This window comes from Clarias gariepinus, chromosome 5 (genome assembly GCF_024256425.1).
Source record: "Clarias gariepinus isolate MV-2021 ecotype Netherlands chromosome 5, CGAR_prim_01v2, whole genome shotgun sequence".
Taxonomy (NCBI): domain Eukaryota; kingdom Metazoa; phylum Chordata; class Actinopteri; order Siluriformes; family Clariidae; genus Clarias; species Clarias gariepinus.
The window spans coordinates 39,832,482-39,852,202 of NC_071104.1; the positions used below are offsets into that span (position 1 = coordinate 39,832,482).

General features: G+C 39.2%; 1 protein-coding gene and 1 pseudogene across 2 annotated transcripts in view; one reads left to right on the plus strand and one right to left on the minus strand.

Moving 5' to 3' along the window:
- The window catches only part of LOC128523658 (zinc finger protein 271-like), a 29,068-nt gene extending 20,342 nt beyond the window's left edge, over nt 1–8,726 (plus strand). The window contains exons 4-7 of one of the 2 annotated variants that reach the window (XM_053495710.1): nt 625–896; nt 4,184–4,251; nt 4,365–4,555; nt 6,171–8,726. In XM_053495710.1, coding sequence (XP_053351685.1) covers nt 625–896; nt 4,184–4,251; nt 4,365–4,555; nt 6,171–7,210 — 1,571 coding nt within the window. In that variant the 3' untranslated portion in view covers nt 7,211–8,726. The remainder of the gene's footprint in view (nt 1–624; nt 897–4,183; nt 4,252–4,364; nt 4,556–6,170) is intronic. The other variant, XM_053495711.1, reaches the window with a different exon arrangement.
- A 3,717-nt stretch (nt 8,727–12,443) lies between these two features.
- LOC128524313 (histamine N-methyltransferase-like) lies at nt 12,444–19,477 on the minus strand (annotated as a pseudogene).
- Nucleotides 19,478–19,721: the final 244 nt, after the last annotated feature.

Below are 19,721 nucleotides of genomic sequence, written 5' to 3' on the forward strand. Positions count from 1 at the left end.
TATTTTTTCCCCTCCACAAAAAAACTTGTCTCTTGTCTGTGGTTTCACTCATGCAAAAAGATCTTGTTACATGTGTATAAAAATTTTTGGCTGACTCTGTATTTCTGTGCCAGGACGAGTTATTTTTATATAGCAGCTGTCCCAAGGTGTCTTGTGCCGCTTCCACCTATACATTTTTATTATCATAGTATTTTTATTAATGAATTATATGAGGCATTTTTCCATTACCAAGTTTACATTGAGGGGTAGTGAGTAATAAGTTGGATGGAAAACAACCCTTCTGTGAGGCCAGTATATTCTTTTTAAAGTCTTTAATTTGCACTTAAATTCAGTCAAAAACAGTGTTGCTTTATGGACTATTAACTGATCATAAAGTCATTAGCAGCAACTAAAAAAAGAGTTTTTTTTTTTTATTAGTTTTTATGTGATCATACCATAAATAATAAAATTCATACATATGTGGTGTCCTGCAAGAAGACCTTTATGATTCTCAACCAGATGCTCCATGAACATTTCTGTCAAGCTTGCTTGGGCTGATTTATACAAAATTCTGATGAATTTCTAATACTCTCAGATATCCAGGCACACTTGTTCATCATTCTTTCCCATTGTCTCTACTTCCAGATTGTGAGATTTGCAAATCCGTCTTCTTCAACAAGTGTGAGGTTCATGGCCCGCCTCTCTTCATCCCTGACACTCCTGTTCCCATGGGGGTCTCTGACCGAGCCAGACAAACTCTTCCTCTTGGATTAGAGATTCAGAAGTCCAGTATTCCTAATGCGGGTCTGGGAGTGTTCAATAAGGGGGAGACTGTTCCAGTAGGTGCACATTTCGGACCCTACCAGGGAGAGCTGGTTAACGCGGAGGAAGCCATGAACAGCAGATACTCCTGGGTGGTGAGTTTGTTATAAAGATTTTTAATACATAAAAAAATTAGGTGGCAAAATGTCACCACTGGATGAAGATCAGTTTCCACTTATATATAGAGACACTTTGAACACCCCATCAGATTCATCAGACTGCTAATAACTTATTGGTACTTGGACAGTTTACACTAACCTCTCTTTCTATGATTTATGTACTCAGATCATCTAAAATATTATGATCACCTGCGTAATATCAAGTAGTCCCCCTTTACCACCAAAACAGCCCTGACCCATCGAGGCCTGGACTCCACTAGATTTCTGAGGGTGTTTGTGTGGTATCTGGCACAGAGCTGTCAGCAGCAGATGTCCTATAAATTGCCGAGGTGGGGCTCCAAGCATAGGACTTGTGTTTCCACCACGTCAAACGGATCAGGAAAATTTAGAGTCGTTGCCCATGCAGCAAACTCTAAGTCGTAATCCTCAAACAGTTCCTGAGAAATGTGTGCAGTGTGTTAGGGCGCGTTATCCTGTAGAAAGAAGATGCTGCCATCAGAGAACACTGTGTGACTCGGTCTGTAACAGTAGATGGGACATGTCGCATCCACCTGAATACCAGGACCCGTGGTTTCCCAGCAGACAATCACACTGCCACCACTGCCTCTCCTTCTTCCCATAGTGCATCCTGGTACCGTCTCTTCCGCAGGTAAGCAATGCACACGCACAACTACCCACATGATGTACAAGTAACCGTGATTGATCAGACCAGGCCATCTTCTTCTATTGCTTCATGGTCCAGTTCTGATGCTCATGTGTAGGAGCTTGTGGTGTAGGACATGGGTCAGCATGGGCACCCTGACCAGTCTGCAGCTACGTAGCCCCATACTCATATGAATGGTCATATGAGGTGACATGGAGGGGATTCACATCGACTCCATGCAGACTCTGCTGGTGTCCCACAGGGCTCAGTACTTGGTCCTCTTCTGTTTTCTCTTTATACCTGGTCTTTTAGTGAGGTCATTCCCTGCCCGGCTTTTCATACCATTGTTATGCACATGGCACACAACATATTCGCTCCTTTCCTCCCTCAGACACTCAGGTTTCCACCTGGATCCCAGCATGTCTGGCAGACATCTCATCCTGGGTGGCAGCTCATCAGCTGAAGTTCAATCTCGTAAAAACCAAGCTGCTGTTCATCCCTGGTGATTCATCCACCCGGTCAAGAACTTGTGATCTCCCTGGACAACAATCGGATTTCTCCTTCAGTCACTGCCTGCAATCTTGGAGTAACTGTTGACAATTAACTGTCATTTTCTCCAAACACTGGTAACCCCACTTCCTCTTGGGTGAATTCTTTTTGATTTCATTCTACACAGGCCACTCAGGTGCTTGTTAGTGCCTTGTTATTTTAAGACTGGACTACTTCAACTTACTCCTGGCAGGTCTGCCTCAGTCCACTGTTCATCCTCTGCAGCTGATCCAGAATGCAGCTGCAAATCTTGTTTCCAACCTTCCCAATTTCTCCCACACAACCCGACTTCTCCGCTTCATGCACTGGCTTTCTGTAGCTGCCCACATCAAATTCAAAATGCAGATTCTTGCCTGCAAAGCTAAAAACAGATGACGCACAACTTATTTGCTCCTTTCCTTCCTCAGACAGTCAGGTTTCCACTTGGATCCTAGCAGTACCTTCTTACCTCTCAGCTATAATCCCACCACGTTCCCTCAAACCCTTTAGCACTGTTCGGCTGGTCCCACCCTCTCTCGGGGATCAAGGAAAACTTTAAAGCCTTTTTGTATGTTGCTCTGGATAAAAGCGTTCTGCCTGATGAGTAAATGTATTCAACAAACTGTCTGCTTGGACTCTTTTCTATCAGAACTAGCATTCAGGTTTCAGCAATTTGAACTACAGTAACTTTTCTGTTGGATCGGAGTGCATGGGCCAGCCTCTGGTCTTCATGTGCATCATTGACTCTGTCGTCAGTTCACAGGTTTTTTTTCCTTCCTTGAAGCACTGTTTGTAGGTCCTGACTCCTGCAGAGTGGAAATATCCACCAAGAGCTGCAGTTTTGGAGTGTCTTCTAGACACCACAATTTGGCCCTTGTGAAAGTCGCTCTAATCTTTGTGCTTGGCCATTTTCTTTCTGCTTCCTTTACATCAATTTCACATACAAAAGATTCACTTGTTGCCTAATACATCCCATCCACGTCCAGGCGTCATTGTAATGAGAAGATCGATGTTATTCACTTCATGAAAGGAATTATGACCTATGGTAATGTTTATTGTGGTAGGTCAGAGGGCTAAGGCACTGAGTTACTAATCGGAGGATCTGCGTTTCTGGCTCCACTAGGTTGCCATTGTTGGGCCCTTAAGCGAGGCCCTTAACCCCATCTGCTCCAGGGGCGCTGTATCATAGCTGACCCTGTGCTCTGACTCCAGTTACGCTGGGGTATGCGAAGAAAGAATTTCACTGTGCTGTAATGTATATGTGACAAATAAAGGCTTAACTAACTAACTTAACTAATGTAATACCTATTGCACATTTTGTACATATGACCTTCATACCTTGTATATAATAAGATATAATAGATTACACCTTATTATTTATTTACAGGAGAATAAACTTGGACCTAATGAAGTTCTCTTGCTAAGTTTAGGCTGGAGCCTAGCTGCTGTTGGCCAAGAACCTTGAATCAGCAGAATATAACTCTACAGAAATTAGCCGTCAGTCTTGCTCCTCAAGTCATTATGGCTTTTGGTGTCACTTTAACCATACACAGTAAAATGAAAAATGCCTCCAGGACCAAGGTGCTACATGCAGCATAAACTAACAACATAAATTAACAGTAACTATCTAACTTATAGACCGAATTAGCTGGCTAGCTGGGACCAAGACAGATTGACATTTTAAGTTAACAGGGAACTGTCTAATTTTTTTTTTTTTACAAGAGAGACAACATAAAGTGCACATGCAAATGTGCAAACAAGAGCGACAATGTGACAATAATGTGAAACGGTAAAGGTTCCTTAAGTATCAGCAAGGATAAAAATAGTTAGTGCAAATCAGCAATTTATAAATATTGTGCAAAAGAGAATTTACAGGTTGGTGTGTACAATAGTTTGAGAGTGGAGATCAGTGTGTTTGCACATGTGTTGATTTATCAGTCCAGTCTTAATGTTTTGAGGTAGTCAAGTTAATCTGAGTGATAGTGTGTGTGTGTTTTATCAGTCCAGTCCTTTTTTGTTTTCCTGTCTCTGTTTAAGTGATTTTTTTTGAGAAAAGTAAATTTACAGGGTTTTTTTTTGTTTTTTTTTACAGATCTACCAGAGCAGGGAGTGTGAGGAATACGTAGATGCTACAAGTGAAATGATAGCAAATTGGATGAGGTGAGGAATGATCCACTTTATTTTCTAGCTACAAATTTTACCTTCCTGATGTTACTGATGTCTCCCACATGCTTTCTTTCAGTCTGTAAGTATTTTCTGCCACATTCTTGTAGGTATGTGAATTGCGCTCGTCATGATGAAGAACAGAATCTTGTGGCATTTCAGTATCAAGGTGGAATTCTGTATCGGTGCTGTCGACCCATTAACCCAGGACAGGAGCTCTTAGTGTGGTATGAAGAGGAGTACGCCAAAGAACTCAGTCCTGCTTTTGACTACCTGTGGAACAAAAAGTGCTCCACGAATGGTAAAGTCTGTTTATATTTACTACATATTACTCAGAATACGAATCAGACTGGTTGGCCTAACACTAACACAAACACAAGTAATTTGGTTCTGGCTGTTGGTGACTCTCAAGAGATAGTGACGTGTATAAAATACACAATATACAAACATTATACACATTAAATAAGGACAAAATACACATGGAACACTTTCCTCACACCTCCTGTGAGCACTTTGAAATGATGTAGCGACGTGTCTCAGAGGAAGCATGTTCTGTGTAAATCTTCGTCTTGTTGAAAGCTATCACCTCATTTTCAGCTTGGTTTTATTTCTACTCAAAGAAAACTGTCTAGTTAAAGTGGAGCAAAAACATGGTATTGGTGCTAAAAAGGTTTTTTTTTTTTTTTTTTTCAGATAAGATCAAATAACGCCATTCTTCAAAATACTTATCTCTCCATTCATGCTTTATTTATTTTTTTGGTGTGATTATATTTATATTTTTGTAAGTTAAGAATCATCATTTGTTAAAAACAATCTCATGCCCTTTTGTGTAGTGCCTGTAACTTTTTAAAATTAAAATCTTTTAATTTTTTTAATTCACATGAAAAGAGAAAGTATATTATTCTAAAATGCAAAAAATGGTTAAGATATTGCAACATGAATTTGGCATAGTTACAGACAATACAGATTTATTTTTATTTTTTGCTTTTTGGCTTTTTATCAAAAAACATCTCTCATGCAAAGCACTGATGTAGCCCTGGAATTTTAATGGTATTTGTGGCAACAATAATCATTGGTCAGATGACAAAAAGCAAATTACATTACATAACATCTGTGATTTGGAACATTTAAACAAAACCACGGTTAGTAATTTGGGGGGGGGATATGCTACTAGATGCATTTAGTGTTAATACTTGTATAGAAATGATAGTTTTTGAAATGAGAGTGTATAACAGCTGAAAAATGGCTATTTTGGGGGTACATATAAAATCATCTCTCTCAAATGGCTAAAGTTTAAAACTTTTTTCAAAAAGAAGCAAGACTGGTCACTTCGATATTGCATAAACTTCAGAAGTAGCTTCTTTGGCACACATTTTTTGTATTACATGCATAACATAAAAAAGCTAAAATTAGCACCAATACTGTGTTTTGACCATTTTCTTTGCATGAAAGGTCCTCTATAAGCTTCTATAATCTCCTTTATGCATCTTTGGAAAAAAAGTGCGAAGGTGAGTTAATAGTTCATGTTTTATTATGAACAAGCAATTAAACTTTCGATTAAAGAAAAGCAAAATGTTTGTGGTTGCTGTCAATTATAGTGCCTATAAGTAAGAAAATTAGAATTTGTTCTAGATGCAAAAGCCTAACTCGGGACAGGAGCTGCAAATTAGTCTTGTGCTATATGCCTCATGCATGTGGCATCGGTTGCCTGTGCGCAGCAATGCTTAGTGTGCGGTCCATAATAATAAAAAAAAATTATAATAATAAAAAATTGAATAAAATTTGCAAAGAAAGTTGCAATAGGTCGATCTCTAATGTCTCTGCTTTACAAACACAACCAATAAAGTTTTTTATTTTTGTTCATGTTCTTGCGTTTCATCTTGTGGTCTTAAACGTTTTGCTTTTTATTTCTCCAGAAATAAACACCACTCTAGATCAAGTCTTTTCCTGCTCCGCATGTGATCTTTCCTATGCGTCTCAGATTTACCTAGACAAACACAACTGGAGATGTCACCACGAAGAGTCTATGAGACTACAGGAGTCAGGAAAGCGCCAGATCCCCTTTAAAGGCTGCAGTAGCCAGCCCATGTCTTCTGATACACTCAGTTCTGACATTCATCACTGCTCGGACTGTGGAAAGACTTTCAGTGATCAGAATGCCCTCAAATCACATCAGTGCGTTCACACAGTGGAGAAGCCATATCAGTGTTCAGAGTGCGGGAAGAGATTTACTCAGCGCGGGAACCTCCAGCGCCACCAGCGACTTCACACAGGGGAGAAGCCGTATCAGTGCTCACAGTGCGGGAAATGTTTTACTTGCCAGAGCCATCTCCAACAACACCAGCGCATTCACACCGGAGAAAAACCGTATCACTGCTCGCAGTGTGGGAAGAGGTTTGCTCACCCGGGGACATTCCAAAAACACCAGCGCATTCACACCGGCGAGAAGCCGTACTGCTGTTCACAGTGCGGAAAAAGGTTTACTCAGCAAGGTACTTTCCAAAAACACCAGCACCTCCACACAGGGGAGAAGCCGTATCACTGCTCACACTGCGGGAAGAGTTTTACTCAGCAGGGAACTCTGCAGCAACACCAGCGCCTCCATACAGGAGAGAAGCCTTATCACTGCTCTGAGTGCGGAAAAAACTTCAATCGGCAGAGCTCTCTCCAACAACACCAGCGCATTCACACGGGAGAGAAGCCGTACCACTGCTCACACTGCGGGAAGATGTTTACCCAGCAGGGTACGCTCCAAAAACACCAGCGCCTTCACACGGGGCAGAAACCATTTCACTGTTCACAGTGTTTAAGGAGTTTTAACGAGCGCGGTGCTTTCCAAACACACCAGTGCCTTCACAGAGGAGAGAAGCCGCATCACTGCTCGCAATGCGGAAAGACGTTTGTTTATTTAGTTACATTTAACACCCACAAGTGCACTAACTTTAACATGATTTAAAGTCGTCAGATTTATTGTTTTAATGTTTTTGGCTAAAAAAAAAAAAATCTGTACCCTGTACTCTGTCACAGTGGAACCTTGGATTACGAGCATAATTCGTTCCGGAAGTGGGCTCATATTCCAAAACACATAATTAAACGTAAGTCAAAGCAAATTTTCCCATAAAAAAGTATTTTGAAACTTAAATGTTTCATTTCATAGCCTAAAAAAATACATACATAAAAATTATTAATATGAAATATAAAGTAAAAATAAAACAAATTAACCTGCACTTTATCTTTAAAAAAAGGCAAAAATGTGTGTGTGTGAAGGGGCACAGTGTCTAATTATGTGCACGCACATGACAGAGAGAGAGAGAGAAGGAAAATGGATCTTTAAACTTTATAATGAGACTTTCTTTTGCTTTACACACGTTACACGTGTTATAATAAACAGTACACACGCACTTACAAACACAAAATAAAATGTTTTACACACACATGTGGTCACAGTGTTATAGTAAACAGCACAGGTGTGCACAGATGTTGATTATACCAGTAAGAGATGCACACTAAGACTTAGAGGAGACGATTACCCACAATTCCGCAGCACAAGAGAGAGAGAAAAACATTCGCTCAGTTGTGATTACGTGACGCTCGGCGTCAAAACAAGAAGCGCATGAGTAATACATGATACTCAGTACACGTAAACCAAGATTTGTTCGAAGTCAAAATTTGTTAAAAATTTTGCTTGTCTTGCGGAACACTCGCAAACCGTGTTACTCGCAATCTGAGAATTCACTGTACTTGTATTTTTTATTTTATTCAACTTGACATTTTGCAAAAGGCAAATTATGTAATTATAGTTATGATTATTAATAATAGTTATCTACTCATATGCACTAGTATATGCAATCATATTTATAAACAGTAGATCATATACAGTACCAGTCAGAAGTTTGGACACAACTTTCTAATTCATTGTTTTTTGTTAGTTTTTTGTTTTTTGTCCAACCTTTTTGGAACAGTTCCTGCAAGAACAGTATTGTGTCAGTATTGTGAACAGTATTTGCGTTTGTAAAACCCATCAGGCTCTATGGTGAAACTGTCCGTCATGAAGAGTTTCCCAAAACTAAGCTCTGCTGCAGAGGAAAAGGGTTAGTCCTCAGAAATCACCAATTAACAACCAGCACCTCAGATTAGAGCCGTTATGAAGCTTTACAGAGCAGAAGTAGCAGATAAACATCTCAATATCAACTGTTCAAAGGAGATTATTGTGTATTTTAGACGTCTTCAGTATTGCTTTAGTGTAGAAAAAGGAAAACATGGAGTTGGAAGGGGTGTCCAAACTTTTAACTGGTAGTGCATGTATGATAAAGATCTGTTTTGTTAACTCTAAGTAGTTGTGATCACACATTAGCATTACACTGTCCTGCATTAACTCCAACACTGTTACTAGTGAAATACTGCATGCGTTAGACTAGTTTATTTCAAAATCAGCAGTAAAAAGAGTATGTTCGAGTTTGTAAATGAATAAAGCAGGATGTCTAAAAAAAATGTTTTTTTTAAGTAACCACAATTGTATAATTGAAATAATTTTTGAGAGGAGGGCCCGTCCATCTGTGGTGAACATCTCAATGTATCACCCTCAATGGAATTATGCTCTACACCTGTTAATTGTTTAATTTGTCTTTTGTTTTACTGAGTGTTAGCATGGGAGTTTTGACTAACCTTTTTAAAGCTAAGCTTAAAATGTGACCTTTACATGTAGAGAATGACATGATCGTTTGGTAGAGGCAAAGAAGGATCCTGACACCTTTGGTCACCAGAATTTTGGGTCATAAATATCTAAGGCTATAGGGAGCCTAAAATGCAGAACTGTTGGTTTTACATCTGCAAGGTTTTCTTCAAGAGATACTGTATCTGTCTTTTGGGTTGGTAATGGAAATGAGACATAATATTCAGACTAGTCTAATTCTAAGAAGCCCCATGTGCAGGAAGTGTTCTGACTCTTGTCTATCAAAGCCACATGCTAGCCACATGCATCAGGTTAATAGATTGTCCTTTCTTGGACCCTTTTTGGTCACACCACAAGAGCTGCCATTTTGAACAAGTAACCCAATCATATAGCCGTCACAATTTGACCTTCGTCAAACTTGCTTAAAACATACAATTCTTTCTGCTTTCAAACACGTTGACTTTGACAAGTGCAACTGTAATTAGATAATCTTATATGAATGTCACCTGTTAGGGGTTTTAATGTGGCTGCTCACAATATAGTCACTTTTATTTTTCAATAACATAACTTTCTCACTTAATTTAGTCATAACTGATTTCCACCAATTACTTGTCTCCCTTATTGCATGACAGCTACAGTTGTGTTCAAAATAATAACAGTCCAACATCAGTAACCAGATCAATAATTGTTTTTGGGGAAATTATATTTCTTCATGGTAAATATTTTACTTGTAGGTGTAGTGGAGTAATAGAAAACCAACAGACCCAACAGTCATGATTGGATGCACCTGATTATTTGTAATTTATTCATTAATTGAACTGGGGCGTGTTCAAAATAATAGCAGTGTGGAGTTCAATTGGAGAGGTAAATTATTCTGTGAAAAACAGGTGTCAAGCAAGTTCCCCTTATATAAGGATTACTGCAGAAAAGGTTGTCCTGTGCATTTCCCTCTAAAAATCAGAGTAAAATGGGTCTTTCAGACATTGTTCAGAACAACAGCGTATGTTGATTCAAAAGTTAGAGATGGAAAAAAACATACAAAGAAGTGCAGAAAATGATAGACTGCTCTGCTAAAATGATATCAAATGCTTTAAAATGGAGATCAAAACCAGAAAGATGTGGAAGAAAACGGAAAACTAACATTCGAATGGATTAAAGAATAACAAAATTGGCAAAGACTCAGCCAATGATCAGTTCTAGCATGGTCAAAGAAGACCTAAAGTTACCTGTTAGTACTGTTACTATTAGAAGACTGCTATGTAAAGCCAAGCTATCAGCAAGAATTACCATTGTTAAAAAACAGACATGTGCTGAAGAGGTTACAGTTCGCCAAAGAACACATTGACTGGCATAAAGAGAAATGGTGAAATATTTTGTGGACTGATGAAAGGAAGGGTCTAGGGTCCGCAGATAGTTTGTCAGGCCCCCAAACACTGAATTCAAGCCACAGTACACTGTGAAGACAGTAAAGCATGGAGAGACAAGCATCATGATGTAGGGATGCTTCTCGTACTATGGTGTTGGGCCTATTTATCACATTTCAGGGATCATGGATCAATTTGAGTCAGAATACTTAAAGAGGAAATACCGTTGAAATGGGTGTTTCAACAAGACAACGACCCCAAACACACCAGCATGCGAGCAGCATCTTGGTTCCAGACCAACAAGATTGATGTTATGGAGTGGCCAGCCCAATCCCCAGACTCTAATCCAATAGAAAACTTGTGGGCTGACATTAAAAATGTTGTTTCTGAGGCAAAACCAAGAAATGCAGAGGAATTGTGGCGTGTAGTACAATTGTCACAGATGTGTAGCAGTTCTTGTTTTTCTTCACTTTCTGTAAACCAATAATCCATTTAGCACATTTGCCTTCATGTTGTGTTTTAGAATAGAACATACAGGGAGTCCAATGCATTTGTGTGATTTAAATTAAAAGTTATCATATTTATATGGAGCTTTACTCACTTTTTTCAACACACTGCTATTATTTTGAACACAACTGTACCAATTAGTAAGGGCAGAGATAACAATATGCTTCCTCCAATAGGAATGAAACCAGCCAATTAAATTATTTTAAATTGCTGCTTATGCCTTAGCAGTTCAGAACTCCGAAAGTGGCGCCTTCTCATTGGGTAGCTGCATTCATTGTGGTGCGGAATTTAACACTGTCTTTCTCAAATGCACAGTGAAACCTTGCAGCACATAACCAGGGGTGACAAGATCTTGGACCAATGATATATTGTATTTAAAGACAGAACCAGGTTGCAGTCTCAGCCAACATTTGGGAAATCTGCCTTTAATGATCAGATGAAAACTCTTTGCAGTCAAAGACACCAGCCTGAAGTTTGGAACACACGAACATGACCAAATGGTGAGTTTCCTCCCATGAGATGCTTTGCCAGGCCTTTGGCTGCTGCTTGTTTGTGGGTCTTTCTGCCTTCAGTAAGTGAAAAGCATGCTCTACTGGGTTGTGAAGAATACTCCATTTCTCTGCCTTAGCTGTTACTGCATGTTTTGGGTCATTATCCATCTGCAGTATGAAGTGCCGTCCTCTCAGTTTTCCACGCTTCGTCCATAACACTCCACAACAAAGAAAAAAAGAGAAGGCTTCACATGTTTCTTTTTTGTAACTCATTATTTTATAGAGAATTTGATAAAGAACAAATTCACCCAGTTTTTCAAATGAATAAACTATAGTTTACTTTTCTCTGTTAATTAATCCAGTGCTTCTCATAAAAATGGATGATTTTTTTAATATTTTTGTGTTGCTGCAGCTTTAAAACAGGCATGGGTAATCTGCTAATTTAAAATGTAAAAAAAATAAAATAAATAATATATAAAACAATATACATGTCTAAAACTTATTTAATCCCAAAAATTTCAAATAACACCAAATTCTTTTGGACCCAAAACCCAACCTAGATTAGACCTGTTAGTGAAAATTTATGAATAATTACTGTGATTGTAAAAGATATTAAGGAAATAAATCATATTGCTATTGTTTGTTAACAAAGATACATAAATTTCACTGATCAAAAATACAGAGGAGAAAATGGGAAGCACATGGGCTGTTTTGTAGGGTAGATTCATAATTTTATTTGTCATTATATCCAAACCTTGACTCATGTTTCATAAATGCATGCTAGCAAATGTGTTTTTGTGAATTTATTTGGGCTTACATGAGTGTAAACCCCATTTTACATTAACTGCATCGCAGATACGAAAGATGTATGTTAATATTTGACTCATGCGTTAATGCCAGATATAGGGGGTAGGTCTGTTTAAAGTATTGGTAAGTTGACCAAAGGTCCTAGTTTCAAACCCCAGCACCACCAAAACTTCTTAATCCTCAACTGCTTATGTGTAATGATATAAAAATGTAAATCGCTCTGAATAAGGGCATCTACTAAAATGCCATGAATACAAATGTATATAATCATAAAGTTTATTAGTTCCGACCTCGAGGTTGAGAACCTATAGTATGACTGACCTATGACAGTATCTCAGTGTTTCTACACTATGGGTTGAGCACTAAGGCCCCGTGGTTGTTGTTGAACATGATCCTACCATCCACCTCTTGGCTGCACTCGGGGTGTCTTGAGGAGCTCCAGCACTCCAGCCTTCAGCTCTGGAGAAGCATTTTTTCTGAACTCTACCACCTGAGTCATAAAGTCCAGCAAAAGCTCTCCTTTCTCATCTCCAGCTGTGAAACAATCAGTGATGTCCATCTGAGACGGGAGGGTGTAGCTCAGGTAGGGGATTCCATTAGTATTGAGGAAGTCCTTGACATCGCTAGCAGTGAGGGACTGACTGATGCCGGGCTTGCATAGCTGAGCTTGGTAGGTCTTCCATAACTTGCTCCACCCTCCCTGTCCTGGGAAACAATAACAGAAAGCAGACATTTTCTCAGCTTCCCTCCCTTTTATTTCTCTGCTCTAACACACTTGATTAATCTAATTAGATAATAAAGGGACATTTGGACAGAGTATGTATGATTAAAGCTCCAGAACTGTGGGCATGAACTACAAATATTCAACTGTTGTCAGATTGGACATTTTTCCAACAACACAATAAGAGTGCTGTAGTAGACATGACTTACAAGTAATGTCAGCTTATTCAGTCAATCACCCATAACTGCTAGTGTGTAATGACCTGGAACAATTTCTAAGACATTATGCTTAGATTAAAGCTGTGACTGAGTCAGAATCTACACTGCTATATACATAAGCAGACTGAGCTTCTCCATAACCAGCATCAATAAGCAAAATTCTCACCTTAGCAGGCCAACTCTAAAATCCCTGCCATTTTAGTTGAATCTGTTGACAGAAAAAAACTAAAAATTCTAAATAAACGTGTGTATGTGCTCATGTGTTTACCTGAGACCAGGATTATGAGAAGTTTGTCATCTTTGTGCAGTAAACTTCAAAAGAAGGAAATCGTCGCCTCGGGGATCATTTACATAGTACAGCATCTGTGGAGTGACATGAACATTAGAATGGTTTTCTAAATATTACAAAAAAATTATGTTTTAGGAAATACACATGGACTGAAAATTAACATATCATTATTAGACCATTTTAGACGTTTACTCATTTTGCCAAATGTTTATTATCTTTTAAGCTAATTTTAGGAGTTTTATCCTTTTTAAGTTTATAGAGCTGACGGTGCCATGGGAGGACTCAATAGACGAGGCAAATGAGAAAAAGAGGTTGCGATATGCTGAGCTGAAGGTCGAGGCAGAACAACGGGGCTGAAAAGCAATCGTCTACCCAGTGGAGGTTGGCTGCCATGGCTTTATAGCTACATCCACTATTAGTCTAAAGAACTGGGGATCTGTGGCCAAGCTCTGCACCACACCATCAAAGAGACTTCGGAGGCTGCTGAGCGCAGTAGTCAGTGGCTGTGTATTAGAAGGAAAGATCGTAGCTGAGCCCCAAGGCATTAGGGACACAAACCCACCAGCCTGGATGGGCCTACCTTAGCAGAGGGTGTATTGTGTGTAAAAGGCCGAAACACCCTATGATGCTTGGGAACACAACTGACGATGTGCCCTAACGCCTGTGACCTGGCAAAGCATCATTATTCTTGTACGAAGTAACTTAAAGGGACTATTTCCATCTTGTCCTATATTTAATTTTTTTTTTTTTTTTTTTAACTTTCAGACCACAGCAATTTGCCAACATTTGTATGCATCTAATTGCAAGCCAATGCTTCATATTTTGTACAGTGGTGTAAAAAGCTATTTGCCCCCTTCCTGATTTCTTATTCTTTTGCATGTTTGTCACACTTAAATGTTTCTGCTCATCAAAAACCGTTAACTATTAGTCAAAGATAACATAATTGAACACAAAATGCAGTTTTTTAATGATGGTTTTTATAATTTAGGGAGAAAAAAAATCCAAACCTACATGGCCCTGTGTGAAAAAGTGATTGCCCCCCTTGTTAAAAAATAACTTAACTGTGGTTTATCACACCTGAGTTCAATTTCTGTAGTCACCCCCAGGCCTGATTACTGCCACACCTGTTTCAATCAAGAAATCACTTAAATAGGAGCTACCTGACACAGAGAAGTAGACAAAAATAGCACCTCAAAAGCTAGACATCATGCCAAGATCCAAAGAAATTCAGATCTTGAACAAATGAGAACAAAAGTAATTGAGATCTATCAGTCTGGTAAAGGTTATAAAGCCATTTCTAAAGCTTTGGGACTCCAGTGAACCACAGTGAAAGCCATTATCCACAAATGGCAAAAACATGGAACAGTGGTGAACCTTCCCAGGAGTGGCTGGCCGACCAAAATTACCCCAAGAGCGCAAAGACAACTAATCCGAAAAGCCACAAAAGACCCCAGGACAACATCTAAAGAACTGCAGGCCTCACTTGCCTCAATTAAGGTCAGTGTTCACGACTCCATCATAAGAAAGAGACAGGGCAAAAACGGCCTGCATGGCAGATTTCCAAGGCGCAAACCACTTTTAAGCAAAAATAACATTAAGGCTCGTCTCAATTTTGCTAAATAACATCTCAATGATTGCCAAGACTTCTGGGAAAATACCTTGTGGACCGACGAGACAAAAGTTGAACTTTTTAGAAGGTGCGTGTCCCGTTACATCTGGCGTAAAAGTAACACAGCATTTCAGAAAAAAAACTTCATACCAACAGTAAAATATGGTGGTGTTAGTGTGATGGTCTGGGGTTGTTTTGCTGCTTCAGGACCTGGAAGGCTTGCTGTAATAGATGGAACCATGAATTCTACTGTCTACCAAAAAATCCTCAACGAAAATCCTCAAGCTGAAGCGATCTTGGGTGCTGCAGCAGGACAATGACCCAAAACACACCAGCAAATCCACCTCTGAATGGCTGAAGAAAAACAAAATGAAGACTTTGGAGTGGCCTAGTCAAAGTCCTGACATTGAGATGTTGTGGCGGTTCATGCTAGAAAACCCTCAAATAAAGCTGAATTACAACAATTCTGCAAAGATGAGTGGGCCAAAATTCCTCCAGAGCGCTGTAAAAGACTCGTTGCAAGTTATCGCAAACGCTTGATTGCAGTTATTGCTGCTAAGGGTTGCCCAACCAATTATTTGGTTCAATTCAATTTAATTCAATTCAATTTTATTTGTATAGCGCTTTTAGCAATTTTCATTGCCGCAAAGCAGCTTTACATAGTAAAAAGAATTATTTAAGTTTGTATGAAATGTGAATTTGTATGAATCAAAATGGTCAGTTTGTCCCTGGTGAGCAAGCCGAGGGCGACAGTGGCAAGGAAAAACTCCCTGAGATGGTAATAGGAAGAAACCTTGAGAGGAACCAGACTCAACAGGGAACCCATCCTCATTTGGGTGAAACAGAAAGCAGTAAATGATCTGCATTTATACAGTGTGTAGGGTGGGAGGCAGTTCAGCTATAATAGCTGATGTTAATTGATGTTAATATGGAGTCCAGGTAGTTATTGAAGACCCAGGTAGACTTGTAAGAAGTTCCAGTCATGAACTATCGAACTGTCAAGTCCCCAGAGAAACAGTTGCCAACACCAGTCAAGGCCAGAACCATTTTCTAGGTAGAGAGAATCATTCCCAGACACCAGACGCATCCCAGAGAGACACACGGGGCATCCATGTGACGAGATCTTCAGCCAGAAGCGGGGCACCAGGATGGGTCAGACAGGTCCGGAGGGCAGAGGGAGTCTGGATCACTGGCAGCTCAGGAACGACATGTGTAGCTCGACAGAGAGAGAGAGAAAGAGTGAAAAGGGGAGACAGGAGGAGAGAGGAAAAAGAAAGAGGGGGGGAAAGAGAAGAAGAGGAGAGATGGCAGTTAGGTATGGTCACAGTCACACAATGTATAATGTGAATGTATATTAACTGTAGAGTGCAAGCAGAGACTCCGGCAGGACTAACTATGACAGCATAACTAAAAGGGAGAGCCAGAAGGAAACACAAACATGAGGGCTTCCTGACATGTAAAGCAAACAATCACCTCACCGTCAGCAAACCTGAGTGATCAATGAGAGTGAGGAAGACAGCATCCAAACATACCAGTTCACCATAATACTCTACGTCCATGAGTCCCCCAGATCTGCTCCTTTACCTATGGCAAATCTATTTATAAAAATGCTTGGCTAAATAAACAGGTTTTTAGCCTGGACTTAAACACTGAGACTGTGTCTGAGTCCCGAACACTATTTGGAAGACTATTCCATAACTTTGGGGCTTTGTAAGAAAAAGCTCTGCCCCCAGCTGTATTTTTCATAATACGCGGTACTGACAAGCAGCCTGCATCCTTTGATCGAAGTAGGCGTGGCGGATCGTAAGACACTAGCAGTTCGCTCAGGTACTGCGGCGCGAGACCATTTAATGCTTTATATGTCAAGAGTAGTATTTTAAAATCAATGCGAAATTTCACAGGGAGCCAATGGAGTGAAGATAAGATAGGGGTGATGTGCTCATATCTTCTGGTTCTGGTGAGGACTCTCGCTGCTGCATTCTGGACTAGCTGAAGCTTATTTATGCATCTAGCTGAACAACCAGACAGTAAGGCATTACAATAGTCCAACCTAGAGGTGATAAAAGCATAAACTAGTTTTTCTGCGTCGTTTAGCGACAATAAATTTCTTATTCTGGCAATATTTCTGAGGTGAAAGAATGCTATCCTGTTAATATTATCTACATGTGCTTCAAATGAAAGGCTGGAATCAATAATCACACCAAGGTCTTTCACTGTTGCATTTGATGGAACAGAAAGGCCATCTAAAGTTACGGTGTGATCTAAAATTTTACTCCTAGCTGTATGCGGTCCTATGACTAGAACTTCTGTCTTATTCGGATTTAGCAGAAGGAAGTTAATTAGCATCCAATTTCTTATGTCCTGCACACATTGCTCAATTTTAGTAAGCTGTTTTTTCTCATCAGGTTTTGCTGAGACATATAACTGTGTATCGTCAGCATAACAATGAAAACTAATACCATGCTTACGGATTATGTTGCCCAGAGGAAGCATGTAAAGGGAAAAAAGCAGTGGACCTAAAACTGAACCCTGCGGAACGCCAAACTCCACTAGAGAACATGCAGAATAATCACCATTTAAGTCTACATACTGATAACGATGGGTCAGATAGGATCTGAGCCAGGAGAGGGCTGTACCCTTAATTCCCACTACATTTTCTAATCTGTGAAGAAGAAAAGCGTGATCAACGGTGTCAAAAGCTGCACTGAGGTCAAGTAATACAAGCATAGTTACACAACCCTGATCAGAGGCCAATACAATGTCATTTACTACTTTAATGAGCGCTGTCTCTGTACTGTGATGAGGCCTAAATCCTGACTGATACAGTTCATGTATGCCATTTCTATGGTATATATGAGCATAGCTGCTCCGCTACTATCTTTTCCAGAATCTTAGAGATAAAGGGGAGGTTTGATATTGGTCTGTAACTGGACAGCTGACAGGGGTCGAGGTCAGGTTTCTTAATTATTGGTTTGATAACTGCTAATTTAAAAGATTTTGGAACATATCCAATGCTGAGTGAAGAATTAATTATTCTCAACAGGGGTTCTACTATTGCTGGTACTATCTGTTTAAGAAAATGTGTCGGTACAGGATCTAATATACAGGTTGATGAATTTGAAGAAGAGATGAGTGAAATTAGTTCATTCTCTTCAAGGGGAGTAAAGTATTCTAGGTTCTGATCTGACATGGCTAGATTAACATCTGCATCAATTACATTGTTCGGTTTCAAAACCTCAATTTTATGCCTAATATTTACAATTTTATTATTAAAAAAGTTCATGAAGTCCTCACTATTGCATGATGTTGTTGTGGAGATTTCTGCAGTGGTCTTATTTCTGGTTAATTTGGCTACAGCATTAAATAAGAATCTAGGATTATTTTTGTTATTTTCTATAAGAGTGGAGAGATATGTTGATCTAGCTACACTAAGAGCTTTTCTATAGTTCAGAATGCTCTCCTTCCATGCTATTTGAAATACTAGTAATTTAGTTTGACGCCATTTACGTTCTAATTTCCGAGCGGTCTGTTTTAAAGTGCGCGTGTGATCATTATACCAGGGAGCAAGTTTCTTATCTCTAATAATTTTTCTTTTGACTGGAGCTACATTATCTAAGGTATAGCGAAATGTCGACTCTAAATATTCAGTCGCCTGATCAAATTCTGTGGGGTCAGACGGCGATCTAATCGAAGTTGGGAACAGGGGGCAATTACTTTTTCACACAGGGCCATGTAGGTTTGGATTTTTTTTCTCCCTAAATAATAAAAACCATCATTTAAAAACTGCATTTGGTGTTTACTTGTGTTATCTTTGACTAATAGTTAAATGTGTTTGATGATCAGAAACATTTTGTGTGACAAACATGCAAAAGAATAAGAAATCAGGAAGGGGGCAAATAGTTTTCCACACCACTGTATATTGTAATAGTAACATTGTATGGTGTAGAACGGTTATGAAACAATTCATCCTTGTGGATAAATTGTTATTATGGAAAAACTAACATTAACATTCATGTTAATTATAAAAGTGTGTTAATATACTATACACTCTTTGGTAGGAAAAAGTATATTTTTCTTAAAACTCAAAGGCCACTTAAAATAAAGCAGCACTTGAAGAACAACAAGTTTGTTTGTTTGTTTGTTTGTTTGTTTATTATTATTGTTGTTGATGATGATGGTAAAACCCTGCTTAAGTGGTCAGTGAGTTAAAGTACGAACCTGAATCATGTGGATGAAGTCCAGCGTCTTGTCAGTGTTTCTCTGCTTCCAGTCGCTCTCAAACTCGGACGCTGTCATCTGATTCCACCTGAAGGTGATGTGATCGAGGCCCGGCACCTTTGATACTAAGTCTGAACAGATGTGTGTGTGTGTGGGTGTGTGTGTGTGTGATTACTACACATACGTAGTCAGGATGTCTGGAAGTGTATTATGGATGAAGTCCGTCATACTTTGTTGTTCAGACGAACGCTCCAGGAACACCTCGAATGATTTCAGGTATCTGGAGTAATCATCTCCCAGACTCAGGCTCTTGGTCTGACCTGCCATCTTTTTCTGAAACACAATCAAGTAAACAGTTTTACTTAGTTGTTCACTCAAAAGGAGTTATTAACACAAACGTAAAACTAATTTTAAATTGATAGCATTACGAGCATAAGTACTGTATCTGCCTTGTCGAGAAAAGAGTTTGTAGAAAGAGTTAATAGGTTAAAGCTAAAAATAATCTGCTGATCTTTATTATATATTATAATAATAATTTTAAATTATTTGAGGTTGAAGCCCACGTACATGT